We start from the raw sequence: 21424 nt of genomic DNA on the forward strand, positions 1-21424 counted from the left end.
ATAATATAATATATACAATATATAATATATATGTATAAAATCTTAGTGAGAGGACAAAGGAGGAGGATTTCTAGTTGCAGAAGGAGTTGGCAGGGCTCTGGTCCTCCTGTAATATGATAGGATCTGAGTTTCTCAACAGGTGCCACAGGAGCAGCATTGATTGGGCATTGAGAGGAGTTTTCAGAGTTGGGTGTTTGTCAATCTTTTGCCCTTTTGTCCCAAAATAGATGCCTAAAATAACTTACCTTGGCACACTGTAATATGTGGAATTCTACTATTTAGAAGATTCTCTGCCCTGCCACATTAATAACTGCATGATTTGGGGCAAGAGAAACTGCTGCCCTTGCTCTCATAGAGTCAGCTGAGTATATGGTCTTGTTCTTGTTGAAAAATGACTAGGCATTGGGAAGCCAGGCAACCTAGGAATGTTTCTACTGATCCTTTTGAAATATGTAACTATAAGTGAGTCATACTCTCACATTTTTAACATGACACTGGCACTTAAATTTAAATTGCTGTGTAATAATCAAGTTTTATCAGCTGGCTATACAGACATGTGCTAGAAGCCTCAGCTGCTTTATGTGGCCATTCTATTACAAATTGATCTTTATTTAAAGAGCTTCAGAACTCCAAGGGAATGGAACTGAAGACAGTAAAATCTTCATATACAGATTAGGAACCCGATTTTCACAGAGGCTGACTTGAAAAGAGGGATATTAATGAAAAGGCATTCAACCTTTTCTTGACTGGCTAAGTATTTAATTTAATAGAGACTACTTAATATAGTGAAAAATGCCCTGGATTAAAGTTAGAAGACCTACCTTTCACTCTAGTGGCTGCTATAAAAATATCAACTCCAAGAGAGCTGGAAAGTACCTGGTATGACATTTGATAATATTGATTAATATTTGTTTAATGAGTGGAAGGCTGTGATTGCTGTTTATGCCCAGAAAATTTTTTTTTTTTTTTTTTTTTACACAAACTCAGAATCTTCAAGGAACAGAACATTAGAAGTTGCTTTAGACTTTTTAAAATATTAAATAAAGGGATCGGAACATTTTCCTCTTCTAAGGATATCCATATTTGAGTATCCTTAAGTCTACCTGGGAACAATATTGTGGCAACCTTAAGGCCTGAAGAGAGACTTTGGTATAACTTTGCTCAATTGTTCTTTAAAATAACAGTAAAACAAAATAAAAACATTTTTCCCTTTGTCCAAATTTTAAAAAAGTGTAGGTTGTCTTTTGCCCACTATGGCCTGAAATTTTACAGTTTAACTGTAAAAATAGCATAAAATGGATAGATTGGTAATTAACATTGCCAGAAATGTTTTATTAGTATTCTAACTGTATTTAGAAGTTGCACTGTTTAAATGCTCTTGAGTTTTCCTTGCACAATGATAAATACCTTTATTAACTTTTGGAAAAAAGCATGTGATCATAAGTTATTTGATCACTGCACAGTCATCTTTCATGGGTATTAACATCCTTGGCCAGTGACATTGGGAAGACCACCTATGCTACATTGTACAGTTGAGATGAAAATTTTGTGAACTTAGTAACTGAGATGTTCCAAGAAATAACATGCTTAATGTAATGTGTACTTAAAGTATTTAACAATTGAGAAGCACATTAGTGTGAACATTTAGGGACGTATAAAGATGTTCACCGAAGGCAAGCCGGCACTCTGTTTGTTACAGCTTGTTAAAGCGGTGTTAAGGTTTTTAATTGTTTTTTTTTTTTAAACGTGAATAAATAATTTTTCCTAAAAGCTTGATCTTTAACCATTATTTTAAAAGGAAATCTGATTTCATCATATGTTGTCACTAAAATACTGAAGAAAATTTTAGTGTTTGGGAAGAAACAGCTTGATTTTTATGTTCATTTTTTTTTTAACTGAAAAATTATCATTAAACCAAGTCAGTGTATTATAAGTAATGTTTTCTCTTAAGTCAAGTAGAATTGAAAGATGACCTTTGCTATGTAAAAGATAATTGAAATCACTGAGTTTAAAAATGAGTTAATTTTAGGATATTGGAAACAAAAAACTTTAAATTTGTAAGATGGGCATTGTACAATATAAAAGATTTTAATTAGGTAAGAACTTACTATCTTTCTTGTTAAATACTTTTTTTGCTAGTTAAGTATTCACTGAAAATTTTAAACAAAAAACGAGAAACTCCCTTTTTTAATTTAGAGGAAAGTTGCCGTTTATCGCACATTGACAATTTCTTTTTCTCATTTAGTAAGAATTAGAATAGTAAACATAATAAAACATCCAAGTGGCAACATCAATACTTACACACAGGGCTGAAATTCGGAGGAGAGGTCTAATATGGACATGAATAAGAGCCATCACTTACTAGTTATCACATTTAGATAATGTTTAAAGCTACAGGTCTAGTGAGAGGACCATAGAAAGAAAATATAGAGTGAGAAAAGGAGATGGGTCTGGGACCAAGTGTTGAAGGAACTCTTACTGTTTAATTGGTGGGTAGAGGAGTCTGAGAGAAAATTTCAAGAAATGTTTTAAGAAAAAGAGAGCGGTTAATGGTATCATATGCTGTTTTAAAAATCCAGTGAGACAGGGACTGAAAAATGTACATTGGATCTGGCAGCAGAGAAGTCTTTGGATGTCTTATAAAATTATTTCAGTGTCGTGGTGGAGTGAAGCCAGGTTGGTGTGCATTGAGGAATATGCTATAGTATTTACAGCAAATTTGGCTGGGCATTTGTGTGAGGGGGAGCTGTGTGCAGTAAAAACATTAACCATGGTTGAAGGAAAAGAGTGATCAACTTGAAGTGGAAACTTGAATATACAAGAAAGAGGAGATGTCTACAGTGTAAAAATTTCCCTTTTCTCTATTCTCTGCAAAGAAATAATGACCATGGAAACCAGAATTCCCTTTCATTCTTATATATTTTCTATATCCTCAGAAAAATGTTCAACTCTTTTTGTTTTTGTTTTTGTTTTTTTCCTTTCTGTAAGTTTCTCTTTTCATTGTTTCCATAGCTTCACCTACTAGGTCTTTATCCTGGCCCCTCTCCTAAGTTCCAGTCATGAATTTTTTAACTGCCTGATAGAACTCTAATTGTCTCATGGCTCCTCAAATTCAACATGTCCAACTGAATTAATCATTTCTATTTCTGGCTGACATAATTTACTGGTACCCCTATTTCTCTCATTAAGAAATCCTTCTAGTTGAGAATACCTATCCGGGTCTTCCATTGTTTCATCTGTTTTTTCCTCTCTTCCTCATTCTAGTCTCACCCCTACCCTCAATCTCTGCTTGGTAGACTCAGAATCACAATGCTACTCTTTGAAAGATTTTTTTCCCCCAAATAAATTTAAATGTGGTTCATCTCATTTCATATGGTATTATCCATAAAATCATTTATGTATTATTTTTGACATTTTATCCATTATATGAAAAACAATAAAGAACACAAACCTACCAGTTCTGTAAAAAGGGGCAGATAAATTGAAGATTTTATTTTATACCTTTGTATCAGTATTATTTATAGTTCATAATTGTGTATGTGAAATTTTCCTGAGTGTAAGGTTTTCAGGCAGTTTTTTTGTGTGTAGACAAAAATGCCATACTCAACAGTTTACATATTTTTCTTAAACTGATGTATTTAAAGAAATAAAATACAGATATCGTCCACTTCTCGAAAGCTTGTCTTATGCCATTTCCTTTTCACAAAAGACCTGCATTGTACCTATTTTCAGTAACTGAACAAAATCCAAGGAGAAGTTTCGCTTTTATGAAAAAAAGGTGAAAAGCAAAAATAGCATTCAGCATTTGTTTTGCAATAAGTCAGTACAGAAGCATTTTGTACCCCAAGCAGTGAGAGGGACACCAGCAAGCTCCTTCCCTGGGAACTACACTCAGCATCTCAGCATCAAGCCACCAAAAGTTTTGAATTATATCTGTGAGGATCTGTGCTTTATTTCAGTTTATTTTGTGCAAATTCATTAGCAAGACTTGTCATAGCTTTACATTATTTCAGCTTACGAAAGGTTTCATAGGAACGTCTACTTTTGGATAGTGTGAAGAACCTGTATGTGTATTCTACTTTGGTTTCACCTGGAAATTAATACAATTATAAAACCAATTTTATTATATTTAAGTCCATTACTAGAACTATAAATAACATACTTATTTGACTTTAATTTTCGAATTGTATTTTAGAGATTACTAATGTACTTTTTAAATTAGAAGCCATTGGATTATGGTAAGGAAGATAAACTTTCATTTTATGTGGACCCATTATATTTTAAAATACTATTTCATACACTGGAAAACCTTCTGTATTTTTTAATATAGTTGTTTGTAGTATAGTAGCAATAACATAGTTATTGCTAAATATTCAACTTTGACATGGAATTCTGATAAACACCCACAGCAAAAATTTTAAGATGCCTGCATGTTTCTGCATTGTTAAAAAGACACCCACATCAATTCTTAGCCTTGGAAAAAGTCGCCTATTAACATACATCTTTAGTTTTCTTTGAACAGAGATGGGAAAAGAGAAGTCTTTTTGCATGTATTATAGACATTTTCTGGTAATACTTGGAGATTATATCATTAAAGTCTTTCATAAATTAACTGAAGAGCACTAAATAACCTAAAGTGAAAATTAAGGAACTTCTGTCTTTCTCTTTTTTTTTTTAATTTGGGATCATTACTGATGCTCTACCACCTAGAACAAATCCAAAAATAGACGTAAAGGAAGCCAAAGTGGGTTTCTCTTGTGATTGAGCTATACTTAGTTTTTTTTTTTCTATTTATATATATTTCTAACCAGTTTAATGATTACTGGTTTCCATGTGTATATCAGATTCCAAGCAAGGAAGAAGAATAACAATAGGTAGCCACATTGACTGAAATGAATGACAGTCTGCAGTGTGATAAAAAAGAAAAAAATGAGAAAATTACCAGAAATAGTTGTTTAAAAAATATAAACCAGCAATTCCATTCCTAGGTATATACTCAAGATAAAGTAGCCACATTGAAATGAGTGACAATCTGCAGTCTGATAAAAAAGAAAAAATGAGAAAAATTACCAGAAATAGTTGTTTAAAAAATATGACCCAGCAATTCCATTCCTAGGTATATACTCAAGATAAATAAAACATATGTCCACACAGAAACTTGTAGATAAATTTTCACAGCATTATTCTTCATAATAGCCAAAATGTAGAATCAGCCCAGTTTATCAGCTGATGAATGATAAACATATAATATCTCTATACAATAGAATATTATTTGGCAATAAAAAGGAACAAAGTACTGATACTATAACATGGATGAACCTCGAAAACATTATGCTAACTGAAAAAAGCTGTACTCAACGGCCACATATTGTATGATTTCGTTATTCCATTTATATGAAATGTCAGAATAGCAAAATCCATAGAGACAGAAGGTCAATAAGTGCTGAGAGCTGGAGGAGAGTGGAAATGGGGAATGACTGCCAATGTGTATGAAGTTTCTTTTAGGGGTGAGGAAAATGTTCCAAAATTGATAGTGGTGATAATTGTATAACTTTGTGAATATCCTAAAAATCAGTGATTTGTGTACTTTAAAGGGTAAGTTGTATGGTATGTGAATTATATCTCAAAGCTGTTTAAAAAGTATAACACATTGGGGTAAATAAAATTTTTTCTGAGAGTGGTTTTTTTATATCATATGCCTGGAGCATCCCTCTTATATATAGTATTGTACAATAATCATTGATACAGTGGATAGTAGTTTTGAAACTGTGTGTGATGAAAAGGGAATTATTGTAATTTATTTTTCTTAGGATATGTTTTCAATTGGTGAACTGTCAGAAATGGTTAACATTAAAGTTTTTAAGTTCTTAGTGATCTTCGAATGACTTATTTTTCATGTATTTCACATTGTTGAAGTTGTATCTATGTCTGTTAATAGAAACATGGAGATTAGTTGAAAATTTGATTATTTTTCTCTTGACATTATTAAAAAGCCTAGGTAAAATAATTTTCAAAAGATATACTTAAAGGCATTATTACATCTAACATAATGTTTCTTCTATTGCTTAAAAATTAGCACTAGTTATGTAAATGTGGATTCTAAGAGCTAATCCGGGTTGATAGAATTTTGAAAAAGCATATAGCAATAATGCATTAAACAGAATGAAATTAATCTAATTGGCTAACTGGAATTGGTCAAAAAAACAGGGGAGTTTAGATTATGACAGATTTTGCTCTGTGGTAATACAAAACACTACAGCTCATTTCTAATAATAACATTCAGAATTCACTAGAGAGTATGAACCACTGAAAATGATTTTTTAAAAAGTACTGTAGGGAATTTAGATCACAGTTTCCAGGATTAAATAATAATTTAGTTAGCTCTTCTGCATTTAAAGAATGATGTTTGAAATATAGCTGTTTTTTATTTCCTGCTATTGAAAATATGGATAGAGGAAGAAATATGGCATAGTGTTAGGGACATGATTCTAGGTCTAGAACATTTCTATCTCCCAACACCTCCCTCTAACCTTTATGACCTGTTTAGTCACTGTTACAAATTTGGAAATTTGTCATATGCCTTGGATGTGTTGGAACCGAATAAAAGTTGAGAACCAGGGAGAGAAGAAGAGTAAGAAGGTAGAGACCTAAAAACTTAAGATTATAGACTCAGACATGAAATGTAAAAACCTAAGGAGGAAACACACTAATTATGAAAATGCGTTGTGTCAACCAGTTCCTATCTGAATCTGAGAAAAATTACAAAGAAAATGAGGAGCACTGAGTCACTGGATGCAGATAAGGAGTGAATAAAGAGAGGAGTTAGGAGTGAATTGGGCTCTATGGAAACTCTGCTGTTGTGGACTATAAGGGGAAACGTCATTGGTGAAGAGGCGTCTAAAATTGTTACGTTGAAATGTCAGATGTGGAAAGGGTGCTGACTAGGCGATGTGAAGTTGTGGCTGGAGAGATGTGGTCTGAATTGCTTGGCCAGCTAGCCTGTATTTAGCAAACAGTATTCATTGTGTTCTCCAGATACTACCAATGTGTAATTAAGATATAAAGTTATTAAAATGAGTTTAATGTCATGATAAGGTTGAAATTTTTAAAATTAAATAATTTTCCACTTGATTTGCTTTGCATTTTCCTCAGTTAAAATACTCAGGAGCCCTTCATTTTTGGAAATTGTACTATGTCCTTCTGAACATGATTAAGTGTATTTAGTGATATTTATTTTTATCAGGTGATTTTAAAGTTTAAATAATTCTAAGCATAATTTACATTTCTTTTTTTAACCAGGAACCTTTTGAGGATGGGTTTGCAAATGGAGAAGAAAGTACTCCAACCAGAGATGCTGTGGTCACATATACTGCGGAAAGTAAAGGAGTTGTGAAGTTTGGCTGGATCAAGGGTGTATTAGTATGTACATACAGAATTTATTTTAGAGTTAATCAAATTATACTTGATTACCTCGACTGTATTTTATTGCTTTTTATAAGTCCTATATTGTCACTTTTCAGTAATTAAGTGAAGCTGTTAAGTTGATGAGAGCATCAGAATCAAGAAAGCTGAGCAGGCAATAGAGCTGAAATATGCCAACTTTCTTTTCTGCTACCCCATTAATTTTTGAAGAGAAATGTATAGAAGTTAACAGGCAACAGAATAAATCTTTTCTTTAAGTGTTGAAGTCACTTCAGTAGAGAATTTAAGAGATTAAGGGACAGATTTACTTCTGTTTTTCTGTGTTCAAATGGGTACTAAGGATCTGACTAGAGTAGAGAGGCTAAAGTGTCCTCTCATTGGGACTTATTTGGAATTGTATTGACATTTAGGAGAGAAATAGAGGGAAAATCCCAGTTTTAATAGTAATTTTATTGCCTAATCAATAGTAAATTGAAGCTCCTGATTGTTGTTTGCCTATTCTTAGATTTTAGTATTTTAAAAGACTGTGTTCTATGTATGAGCATAATAAATAAAAACAAAAATAAATTGGGGAAACTCACAAATAACTAGGGATTTTTAAAGATATGTGAACAATTGGCATTTTGTGCTGACAGATATGTAATACTTAAATCTCTTATAGAAATCATGACATGATATTATAAAAGAATAAGCAAAAATTAAACTTAACTTGCAGTGATAAAGGGGAAATTAACTTTTTTTAAGAATTGAAGTCTTAATATTCCTTATACCTTCCTTGTTTAGTGCTTCTGCTGCTTCAGATAATTGTGATGGGTATGTGTATATTTGGATATAGACATACACTCACATATTACATTATACTTACATTAGCTCACTTTAAACTCTTTAAAAACTATTAGTTTGATATAGTCTCATTCATTTATTTTTGCTTTTACTTCCCTTGCCTTTGAGGTCAATCAAATTCATAAAATCTTCTTGAAAACCAACATCCATGAGTTTAGTACCTATGTTTTCTTCTATGTGATTTATTGTTTCAGGTCTTATATTTAGGTCCTTAATCCATTTTGAGTTACTTTTGGTGTATGGTGATAGATAACAGTCTAGTTTCATTTTGTAGGTGGCTTTCCAGTTTTCCAAGCACCATTTATTGAAGAGGCTTTCCTTTCTCCACTGTATGTTTTTGGCTTTTTTGTCGAAAAATTATTTGCCCATATAAACATGGGTTTAGGAAAGAGGCGAGGGTGAGTTGTAGATAAGGGTGAAGGGGGTCAAATATATGGTGACGGAAGGAGATTTGACTTTGGATGGTGAACACAATGCAATATACAGATGATATATTATTGACTTGTACACTTAAAACCTATATAATTAACCAGTGTCACCCCAATAAATTTACTAAAACATATTAAAAAGTGTGATAAGAGTTATAATTACTTTCTGTAGTTTTAAATGTATGTTGTCCTGCTTTTGGCTAGTTTAGCATTTATTGCTGTATTATACTCGACAACATTTTTCATCTGTGACTTGGCCTCTTCCTTTCCTAGGTACGTTGTATGTTAAACATTTGGGGTGTGATGCTCTTCATTAGACTGTCATGGATCGTAGGTCAAGCTGGAATAGGTAAGTGATGTTCATACTTCTTTATTCATCTGAGAATGAATAAGCAAGGTAGCTGTGTGCATTTCTGGGCTCTAAACCTCATGAGATACAAGCAATTGGAATCATGCTAAGCTGTGTTCTCCTTTGTATAAGATTGTTGTCTTAATGTTACTTTTTTTTTTATATTTCATATTTGATTTTTCTAAAATAGGATAAAAGTAAGGTAATTCATAAGTTATAATATAAATTCAGTATACTCAGACTAACCAGTTCTAAATATGGCAGGTTTAAATAAGAGTATAAGTAGTCTCAGTCTCTGTTCTTTTTCCCTAAAGGTCTGTCGGTCCTTGTAATAGTAATGGCCACTGTCGTGACAACTATCACAGGATTGTCTACTTCAGCGATAGCTACCAATGGATTTGTCCGAGGAGGTAAATTCAGTTTTTTCCATCATTGTCATAAGATTACTGTTACTAAAAAATGAGATTTAAATCTTATTTTTTACCTTTAAAAAGTAACTTATCAGGTCTATGTAGGCAAGAAAGTTGCTACTGAGCACTTTGACCTAGTATATTTTAATATAAGATTTTCTATTGACCAAGACACGCAAACATGTACACTTTAAGTTATTGAAGATGTTCACCGTATTTGATAGCAAGAATAGAGCTTCTAACTGGGTTTCTTCCTCACCAGGCTGCCCCTTGTTGCCTCCTCCCAGGGTTCAGCCTTTGACTCACTCAGTAGCATGCATCCTGCCTTTCATGGTATTGTACAGGTGTAACCTCATTCCTCCCCATTGAGGGAAACAGGCAAAGTTCTTGCCCCATGATCTAACAGCTTATATGAGTTACACCTAGGACTCTCAACTAGCTCTCTTCTCTGGGTGCTCTGAGGTCTCTTTTAGTGGAGTTCACAAGATCTGCCTTGTGAGATTTTACCCTCCCCAGGAAGAGCACCCAGACCAGGATAATGGCCCTGGGATCCCTGAGAATAAGAAGAACAGAATTCCATTTTCTAAACCAAAGCTCATCAGTTAGCTATACTGAGAAGATCCCTAGAAAAAGGAGAGAAAATGTATACCAGCTTCTGTAAAGTCATCACAGCAGATGACCGAAAGAAGAATCAACCTGTACCATCTGTTTCAACCAATTTTCAGATTTTTATTGGACATTACATACATTGGACATATAGTCAATTTCTGATTTATCTTCATCACTATTTGGAGAGAGAACCAGATCGAGCTTTTCATTTTTTCCATCTTTATATTTCTTACATACCAGAGGATTCAGATCACTATGGCCTTGGGAGAAAGCTGGTAGCTCACATCAATATGACTGTGACTATGCTGAACATGCATCACTGTTTGCTGAGGTTTTATGTGTACATGAGCCTGGATGGAGCTGTATTGAGATGTAAGATGTGGATATGTCCTACAGTTATCAGACAACACCAAAAGATTCTTTTTGGCCTCTTGTGTACTAGGTGCCCATGTTTCCTTTCTTTCTGTTACTGTTGTGGGGCGGAAGTAGAAGGAGAAATGGCACAGGTGTTTGGTAGTAGAGAGAATCAGGAAATCATCAAAGAATTTCTCCTTATCTTCAACCCTTCAAATCTAAGTTGTGAACCTCAAGGGACATGAAGCCACAGGCAATGTGAACTCTAGACTATTCTCCATGTGAATTCAAACTTATGGGAAGTGTAGATTTTTTGCATTATGACTAAAAAAAATTTCATCTTTCAGTACTACCTGTGGTTTTCATATATATTCACAAATACATCTATCTCAGAGACTTTGTCTCTGATTTTCTGACCTGGGATACTAAGGAAGTATGAGAATGTGGAATGCATTAAGATATGTCCCAACAAATTACCATATCTTGCAATTTTGCCTAAGTTCCCTCAAAATGATAGCTCACAAAGGAAGAAACTATAGGGGAAAAAAACCTATTAGATGATATAATTCCGAATCCTGTTATTATCAGATATGCATACAAATGAGAAAGTAAATATGTTTGCTGAAATAATGAAACTTAAGGAAGAAAAATTGAAAAGCATTAATTTAAAGAAATAAGCAAATATTTTGAAGCTTTGCTAGAAGGCATTTATTTTTCACTTGTCAGTTGGTGACTTTGGACACCTGGATGATCCTTTACAGAATAGAAATGGGGTGCATCATCTGCACTGAACATTTCCTGGAGATTCTTTCAATGAATGTACCCCTTCTGTCTTCTCAGTTATATGCTTCATGGACTTGAAGACCACTCCAACAGGATTTATTTTGGTTTCCTGAGAAAACAGTGTTTTCCTTATGGGAAAAAGTAGATACAGGTATAAAATTGATGAGATTACATTGCACCCTGTAGTCACGATTCTAAATTGAAAGTGTCAGATAGTATGACTCATAGATTTTATCCCAAAAGTACACATTTCTTAACTCTGTCTACAAAATTCACCTGTACCAAATGACCAACCCAGTAGCAACGAGCACCCCTAGTGCCCACATTGTGTATTTCCATCAAAGGAATTAGGGAACCTTGGAGAAAAGATTTATTCCAGATCTGGGTCAGAATTGTCATTGAGGAGCCCAGACATCCTCCCACATCGGAAAGTTGAGAAGGTGAAAAGGGCTGTTTTTAACAGTTTCATGTCAAAAATACCCAGGAGCCAACTTGAAGAAGCTAATACTGAATGAAGTTTGGATAGTTTAAACAGTAATGCTACTACTACTAATAACTGATTTGAGTGAAAACATATGATAAAAGTCCATATGTTCACAGATACCACAAAAAAAAAAAAGAAAAACTCATTTTTTACCTTTGAAGAATGGTAAGGAATGCTATAAAAATTGATAAATAAAGGGAAAGAATCTAATGTTGAATAAAACTTTCGTGAATGAAAGTTTCCTTATCTGAACTTAGTGTAACCGAGAAATTAATAAGAGATTTTTTCTTTAGATAAGTATTCTATATAATAAGTGAAAAAGGAAAGAAAATTAGAATATTCCAATTTGTAAACCCTTTACTCATTAAGAGTACCTGAGAATTTTGTTTCCCAATAAATTGAATCTGAATCACATCATGCCTGCAGTTCTAGGAAACTTTTTATGGAATATGCAGGGGTGAGAGGAACTTATTAAATAATACTATAGAGTGACAACAGCAAATCCCAGACCGGGAATCTCTCCGGAACGAGGAATTTTTATTCAACAAAATTTTCCAAGGAGCAAAAAAGATAGGGAGTTATTGTTGAAAACAAACCTTAAGAGACTCAAGGTATAGGTGTGACTTTGTTTGCTGTTCTTAACAACAAACTACTTATGTTTTAGTAGGGTGGGACCAAGAGTGCCTGGATTGGGTCTCTATCCCAACTACTGAGAACTTGATTTAGACCACTTCCCTTGAAATGGCATAGAGAGGAGAGTGACAGAGTGAGAATTATCCAAAGGATCAGGGTGCCAAAGGCTTAGAGAGGAGAAGTAGAGGGATGCTATGGGAATAGTGATGTCTGTATGCCCATCTTGATTTTCCGTGGACTGAAAGTTGATTAATAATGGAATTAATAAGGAAATATTTTACCTAAATTGCTTAATTGTTGCAGTTGCTCTCTTAGGAATTTCAGTTTAAAGATCCCCCTATTAAACTTGTGTAGTTACCTTATTAATTTAAAGAACTATTTTTGAGGTAGTGCTCGATATTTTACTTTTATTTAACTGGATTCTTAACTGAGTTACAACATTTATCTGTAGTGATATTGGATATTTTCTCATTTCGTAAAATGTGTTTCCAGCCCTGTGGAAGTATGTGAAATTCATACTTTTCCTCGTGCTGTTTCCTTTTTGCCATAGGAGAGAGATTTAATATTACTAAGTAACTTTAACATTGGTTCTAACAGTACCTTTTAGAGATTAAACAGATACCAACCCAGAAAAGTGTAGGTTGTCCCCGCTCTCTACCCTTCCTTGGATTCTCCCATTTTATCTTGGCCTTCATAATCAGACAGACAGAAAGTACAAGTACCCTTTTTTGCCTCTTGCATCTGCAGTGAAAGTAGTTTTTTAAAATATGAATTAACTGCCAACTTGTAAACAAATGTAATAATGACCAATTATGAAGTCTAGGATAAAAATAATATGACAACATTCAGTGTTTCTGGAAAAAAAGAGTCAAAACTTAGAAAATTAAAGATCCTTATTTTCAGGCTGGATTAGATATTATTAATGGTTTTTGGGTACTGTTTAAAGTTACTAGGAGCAAGTTAGATAATCATTTCTTCAACTCTCTGCCTCCTCAGAATAAGAATAGCAGTGCCAAGTAACTGCAGTCACCCCTCTACCATCATCTCTGACATAGTCCCTGCCCTAATAGATGCAGTCAGGTTCTATAGATTATTGCAGCCTGGTAAGAGCCTAAAGCTCTTTCCTGTTCTGCAGATCCCAAAGCACCCTGTTCTTGAGAGCTTGGATTTTACAGAATACACTTGGGCTATATGTAACATTTTCTGCAACTTACATGGTGCTGGCTAGCAGCCACTTTCAATTCCTAGATTCACAGACCAAAGTTCTCCCATCTCCAATTAAGTGAATAGAGACTCACTTATGAAATAGAAAACGACCATAGGAAGCTTTTTATAAGATGAAAGTGAAAATTCTGTTTTTAAAATCACATTGTATTATATGAACTGAGCAATAGAAGGGAAAAAGTTCCTCAACCACTTTTTGTTTTGAAGCATTAAGTCAAAAGCAGAGGTCGGTGCATTTTTGAATAAAAATCTAGGTTATGTCAAATTTCAGACAGGTAGTTCTGAGAATCTAAAATCAATATAAACCTGCCTATTCTGTGACTAAGATGAAGTTTTTTTCTTTTTTGTAGTTGAATAAATTGGGTTTATTATTCATTGCTGTGTGAGAGAATACATGTCACAGGGAACCATGTGGTATTTCAGTAAGGAAAGATGTTTCTTACTGTATTTCAGTCAGTCAACAGGTAACTGATCACTTTGTGATAGGCACTGACTTTGCAACAATGAAAATTAGACAAGATCCTATTGGAGCTTATGTTCAGGTAATAGTGGCAATTATTTTTTGAGACCTGATTGCTAGGCATAATGCCATGGTCTTAACATACATTATCTGATTTAATGCAACATTGCTATTAGTCTCATTTATAATTTGTGTGGATAATGAGAGCAAAAATAAAATGACTATGCATTTTTTTAACGAAATTGAATTATATGCACATTCTCCTGGTGAATCTTTTAAAAATGTCTGCAGTATGTCAGAATTATCTTTATATACTCATATCTTTTTTTTTCTCAAATAATTGAAGATCTCTTAACTTCTGTGAGATAAAAACAAACATTAGAAGTGAGGGAAAACTAACATTTTTCACATGTTCTAAATGACAGAAAGAGCTTTCTGTATTGGTATAATCAAATGATTGATTGCCATATTTGTTGTTTAGTTTGTTACATTATCTGTATCCATAGAAATGCCTTTCCTTCTAATGATGTAATTGTTCCCCTTCCCCTTCTCACAAATACCCATTGCCATTGTTTTCTAATCAGAACATTATTTGCTCTTCTGCTTGAATCAGTACATCCTGAATAGTTATTAATCTGAATAAATACTTGTTGCCTCTCAGTGAAATGTTTCAAAAAACTATAGAAAGCAGTTCTATGACAGTTGTGTTTTAAGGTTTTATTAGACTTAAATATAACATTGTATTTTCAGTTCAGTAAAATACTATTTATTTGCCATAAGTAGCTCCAATGTGAATCTGGCAGGTAATTGTAAATAATTTTTGACTTCTATTTTCTCTTTGACTCCCTTAATGGTGTCATTTGAAGAGAATCCTTAGTTTAGATTACATCTAATTTATCACTTTTTCTTTTTTGGATCACACTTTTGGTGTTGTACTTAAGAAATCTTTGCCTAGCTGAAGGTCCCAAAGATTTTCTAATATACCTTACTCTAGAAGTTTTATAACTTTAGGTTTTCAGTTACATTGATCATTTTTAGTTGATTTTTATATATGGTATAAAATATGAATCAGGATTCATATGGATGTGCAGTTATTTCAACACAATTTGTTGAAAAGATTATCCTTTCTTTATGTACTTGTTTTTGTACTCTTGTAAAAAATTAATTGACCCTAATTACTCAAAGCCACCTGTAGTTTCAGTGCAATTCCTATAGAAATTTCAATGGCATTTTTCACAGAAATAGAAAAAAATTTATTTGGAATCACAAAAAACCCTGAATAGTCAAAGCAATCTTGAGAAAGAACAGAGCTGGAGGCATCACACTTTCTGATTTCAGACTATATTATAAAGCTATAATTATCAAAACAGTATGGTACTGGCATGAAAACAGACACATAGACTGGTGGAATAGAATCAAGAGCCCAGAAATAAACTCATGCATATACAATCATAAGATATATGACAAGAGAGCCAAGAATACTCAATGGGAAAAAGATAGTCTCTGTAGAAAGTGATGTTAAGAAAACGATATTCACATGTAAAAGAATGAAATTGGACTTGTTTCTTATGCCACTCATAAAAATTAACTCAAAATGGATTACAGACTTAAATGTAAGACCTGAAACCATAAAATTTCTAGAAGGAAAAATAAGGAAAATGCTCCTTGCCATTGATGTTGACAGTGATATCTTTTTGGTTATGAGACCAAAAGCATAAGAACAAAAGCAGAAATTAACAAATGGGACTACATCAAACTAAAAAGCTTAAAAGAAACAACAAAATGAAAAGAAGACAACCTACAGAATGGGAAAAAATATTTGCAAATCATATATCTGATAAAGGGTTAATATTCAAAATAGATAAGGAGCTCATATAACTCATAGGAAAAAACAAAAACAAAAAACCAGTCTGATTCAAAAATGGGCAGAAGACCTGAATAGATACTTTTCCGAAGAAGACAGCAAGTTCATGAAAAGGTGCTCAACATGACTAATCATCAGGGAAATGCAAATCAAAAAACGACAGTGAGTTAATCACCTCATACCTGTTAGATTGGCTATCATAAAAAAGATGAGAGAATAAAAGCTGGTGAGGATGTGGAAAAATGGAACCCTTCTACATTGTTGGGAATGTAAATTGGTATAGCCACTATAGAAAACAGTATGGATGTGCTTTAAAAAAAATAAACTAACATATAATCCACCAATCCCACTCCTGGACATCCATCCAAAGGAAATGAAATCATTATTTGGTAGAGATGTTTGAACCCTGTGTTCATCATGTTCATTGCAGCAGCATTCACAATACTTAGGAAATAACCCAAGTATTCACTAATGGATGAATGGATAAAGAAAATGTGATATATATGTATATGTACATACATATGCATACATACATAGGAATATTATTCAGCCATAAAAAGAAAGCAGTCTTGCCATTGCAACAACATGGATGAAACTTGAGGGTATTATGCTAAGTGAAATAAGTCAGCCTGACAAATACTCTATATCACTTATATGTACAATCTAAAAAAGCTGAACTCATAGAAAAAGAGAATAGAAGGGTAGTTACTAGGGGCTATAGAGCAGGAGTACAAACTTCTACTTATGAGAAGAATAAGTTCTACTTATATAGCTAATGTATAGCATGGAGACTATAGTTAACAATACTGTATTATATACTTAAATTTGTTAAGGGAGTAGATCTTATTATGTTCTTACCATAACATCAACAGAAAAATGGTAATTGTGTGAGGTGAAGGATGTATTAACCTTATTTTGGCAACATTTCGCAATATATACGTGTATCAAATCATCACATTGTAGATCTTAAACTTACACAATGTTATATGTCAATTAACTATCAATAAAGCTGGGAAAAAATTAATTGACCCTACATGTGTGGTTTTATTTTTGGACTCTGTGCTCTTTTATTATCTATAGATCTGTCTTTAATCTAATACCATACTATCTTGGTACTGTAGCTTTATAGCAATTCTTAAAACTGGGTAGTGTGTTTTCCAACTTTGTGCTTTTTAAAAATTGTTTTGGCTATTCTAGTTCTTTTGCCCTTTCATATAAATTTTAGAATCACTTTGTTAATTTCTATGAAATAGCTAGCTGGGATTTTGATTGGAATTGTGTTGAATCCAGAGATCAATTTGGAGAGAATAAATATCTTAATTATGTCTTCATTCCATAAACATGGTAAATCTATTTAGTTACTTTTTTTAAGTTGTCAGTGTACAGATCTTACAAATATTTTTTAGGTTTAGACTTGTGTTTCCTGTTTTTGAGTGCTAGTGTAGGTTACTTTTTAAAATTTCAGTTTCTAATTGTTCATTGCTGGTATATGGAAATATATGGATTTTTGTATGTTCACCGTGTTGCATGTCTGTATTAGTGTTCTCCAGAGAAATAGAACCCATAGGGTGTGTGTGTGTGTGTGTGTGTGTGTGTGTGTGTGTGTGTAAAGATATGAAAAACTTGATTCTTATGATTATGGCGGCCGGTAAGTCCAAAATCTGCAGGGTGGGTTTGCAGTCTGGAGACACAGAAAAGAGCTGATAACTGCAGTTCGACTTGCAAAGCTGTCTGCAATAGAAATCTTTCTTGCTTGGGGGAGGTCTTTCTTTGTTATATTCAGGCCTTCAGCTGATTGAATGAGGCCCACCCACATTATGGAGGAGGACATTTAAAATCCTAACTTTTGTATTTCTGTTGTTTTTTTTTCTTTTCTTTAGGAGGAGCATATTATTTAATATCTAGAAGTCTAGGGCCAGAATTTGGCGGTGCAATTGGCCTCATTTTCGCTTTTGCCAATGCTGTCGCAGTTGCTATGTATGTGGTTGGATTTGCAGAAACTGTGGTGGAGTTGCTTAAGGTAATTCACCTTTCTTCTAGTCATTTGTTTCCCAAATCTTTGTTGAGGACTTATATCCTACTCACCATTTAGATGCTAGGAAAGCAGTGGTGAATACAAAATTCATCCTTCAAGAAGTTTAGTGTATGAGATAGACAAAGAAAATTATTTTAGAAAGTCAGAAGTAGATAGCTAGGAGGTCTTGGTTTGTGGTTTTTCTCTTTTTTCTTTTTTTTTTTTTGACGCCTACAGCACCTGGTATTCCTAGGTGGTCTCCCATCCAAGTACTAACCACGCCCAACCCTGCTTAGCTTCCAAGATCAGGCAAAATCAGGCACGTTCAGGGTGGCATGGCCATAGACACTAGGAGACCTTGGCAACACAAAGGGAGATCACTTAACTTACCATCTAGAAATGGGTGGAAGACTGTCAAGGATGGGAGTTTAGATGTTAATAAGCTGATAGCAGAAGTGGGGTGTGGTATGAGGGAAACAAGGAAGAAAACAAAACAAAGGCCTGGAAAGAGAGGAGTATATTATGTGTTTAAAAACCAAAACAAAACAAAAAAACCCTAAATATTTCTGAATGGCTAGAGCACAAAGGCAAGAGATTTAAGACTAGAAAGAGGAATCAAGTCAGGAAGGGTCTTTGTTTGCTAATAAATTTAGGTCTTATCTTGAATAGAATTGGGGACCATTAGCATTATCAGATTTGGAACCTAAAGAAATGACCATGGTATAGAGAATGGATTTGAAGGATCACAACTGGAGATGAAGCCCTTTTAAAAGGTTGTTGTAGCTGTCCTGGGAGCAGAGACATGGCTTATATTAAAACAATGACGAGGCCTTTTGAGCCACGCTTCTCTTGCTCAGGCCTGCTTCCACGTCTGGAAGTGTACCTTCCCTTCTAATAAAACTTTACTTTTCTACTGTAAAAAAACGAAACAAAACAAACAATGACGAATGGGGCTGAAAAGGCGTGGGCGAATATGAGAGATTTTAAAAACATTGAATAAGTAGACTTGATGGGATGTGGGAAATTAAAGAAAAAGAAAGGAGGATGTCAAGTTTACACACAGTTGAGGATTTAGATGGGAAGTAATGCCATTCACTTGAGATAGAGAACATAGGACAGTTTAGTTTTAGACCTCTAATTTTAGGAACTATATATCCAAGAGATATATCCAAGCAGAGATATATCCTAGCAGAGCTGGCCAGAAAGCAGTTGACAATACTCTTTGGGAATTTAGATAAGAACTTGTTTGAAAAGAGTCATTGGGATGTGTATAGTTAATTAAAGTAGTAGAAGTGAAGTAGGATTCAGTACTGTAAAATGAACCTCGACTGACTCATAGTTGTTCATGTTAGGTTAGGTTGTAACTCTTCTTCTGCATTAGTGTTTGGTACATTAGCAAGTGTAAAATTTGAAAACGACTGACACTTACATTGCATTGACGTCATCTGTGTAGGCCAAAAGGATGGAGGAAAGGAAGGGCTGTAAGTAAGCAAGTAATATAATCATTAAGAGTTTCTATTCTTTCATTGTTTAATTTAGTATATGTTTTTAATTTCATTGATATTAAATCAAAAATACTTTTGCTCATAGAATGGGAATAATGTATTTTGGACAACTGCATGAAAGTATATCCATTTCTTCTTTATGCGAACCTAAGACCATTTAAAGCATGAGTTCACTAATAAATACATCAAAATATATTTCTGCTATATAACTTAAGAAAATCCTATTAGTGCTATTTAGTCATATTATTTTTATTTGCTTGTTAGCAATTCTCTTTTTGATTTATTGTGTCTGCCTTAAATATAGCATTATTCATTTGATCATATTTTTGATGTCATCAGATACCTGAATGGCATCTCAATAATAGTTATTCATTCCTTTTCCTTAGGTCTCTGTTCGTAGTTAAATAGGCATTTGTTCAACTTCTACATGTAAGGCACTGTATGTACTTTCTCTAAAATGTTTAAAAAGAATTAGACTTTAACCAAAATAACTAATATTGCTTATTACATTTATAATTCTCTTTTTCTAGGAACATTCCATACTTATGATAGATGAAATCAATGATATTCGAATTATTGGAGCCATTACAGTGGTGATCCTTTTAGGTATCTCAGTAGCTGGAATGGAGTGGGAAGCAAAAGTGAGTAATGGTATCATTGGAATATCTGTAAATATTTAATATATGAACTTACAGAGCTTTTGTTTTAGGAATGCTATACAGCGTGGTAATATTTTTAGATTTTGATATTTAGATATTTAGATTCCTAAATGGCCACTTTCAGAGAAATTTATGTATAAGGTTATTTTCTAATCGACAAATGGGAAATATTTGGAGATAGCCTATCAGTTTAAATACAGTATTTTCTAAATTTTTGACTCCCTACCTCCCCTCTCGTCCCCTATTCTTAATTTACATTATATAGAAATGTCCAGGTCAGTATTAGGTAGTCCAAATTAAACTATTGGCTTTGTAATTTATTTAAAAGTTCATTTAAATAAATATAGAGGCAATAAGTTAGTGCCCGTTAGGGATGAGAGAAGCTAATCTTGCCCCTTACTATTGAAATCTCAGAAATCATGACTACTAAAGTCAATACCAGTGTTTCTGGGAAAAATTGAAGTCAAGTGTTAACATGTAGTCAGAGCATCCAAATATATTTCTGTGTTTTTGAGAGAATATGTTACAGTACAGCTCCTGTTTCCTGAGTAATGCATACCCACAAAGATGCTTTTGACCAGCTCAAAGTCCCTTCTAGGGTTTCTTCATGTTTATTTCTGTAGATTGTATAAAATCACAGATTTCTGCTATATGTGAGCTATGATAATATTTACCAGATCAAAAATTAGGAAAGTATGAAAGAATTATTTTTCTATGGTTGTTATTTAACTCTTTAGTATAAAATTAAATCATTTACTTAAACATTTAACAAATTTGCTTTACTGAAAAGAATAGAATTTCATACTACCTGGACACGATTAGATATAATTTGTTCTTATTTCCACAAATGACAGTTTTTCATGAGTATCTGCCCAATTTTATTGGCAAGTTAAGAGTAGAGGAGGAAAGGCAGGGGGTGGGCAGAATGGGTGAAGGTAGTCAAAAGGTACAAACGTCCAGTTATAAATAAATCATGGGATGTAATGTACAGCATAGTGCCAATAGTTAATAATACTGGTTAAAAGAGCGAATCTTAAAATTTATCATTACAGAAAAAAATTTATAACTGTATGGCGATGGATGTTGACTAGACTTATTGCGGTGATCATTTCACCTTATAATCAAATATCAAATCATTATGTTGTATACCTGAAACTGATATATTATTACATGTCGTTGTGTTCCAATAAAACAAAACAAAATGAAAAAAGGGTGGAAGAGGAGAAGTGGTAGTTCTCATAGATTGTTCTTGTCTCTCAGCCCCATTGCTATTTGAATCCCCGTCCTGGGTGTTGTCTTCTTTCTGTACTTTTTCTTTTATTTCCCTGTAGCCGACATATATTCAGCATTGTGTTTGGACTTGGTATAAAACTTGTGATCGTT

At 33.5% G+C, this 21424-nt stretch overlaps 1 protein-coding gene and 1 pseudogene across 1 annotated transcript in view; one reads left to right on the plus strand and one right to left on the minus strand.

Annotated features, from left to right (window-relative positions):
- The window catches only part of SLC12A2 (solute carrier family 12 member 2), an 87401-nt gene that overhangs the window by 20532 nt on the left and 45445 nt on the right, over positions 1 to 21424 (plus strand). Inside the window, exons 2-6 of the mRNA XM_006913342.2 lie at positions 7300 to 7419; positions 8967 to 9042; positions 9357 to 9452; positions 17744 to 17883; positions 19913 to 20023. Coding sequence (XP_006913404.1) covers positions 7300 to 7419; positions 8967 to 9042; positions 9357 to 9452; positions 17744 to 17883; positions 19913 to 20023 — 543 coding nt within the window. The remainder of the gene's footprint in view (positions 1 to 7299; positions 7420 to 8966; positions 9043 to 9356; positions 9453 to 17743; positions 17884 to 19912; positions 20024 to 21424) is intronic.
- LOC112480788 lies at positions 18106 to 18224 on the minus strand (annotated as a pseudogene).

The sequence above is a fragment of the Pteropus alecto genome, unplaced genomic scaffold, assembly GCF_000325575.1.
Source record: "Pteropus alecto unplaced genomic scaffold, ASM32557v1 scaffold20, whole genome shotgun sequence".
Classification (NCBI taxonomy): domain Eukaryota; kingdom Metazoa; phylum Chordata; class Mammalia; order Chiroptera; family Pteropodidae; genus Pteropus; species Pteropus alecto.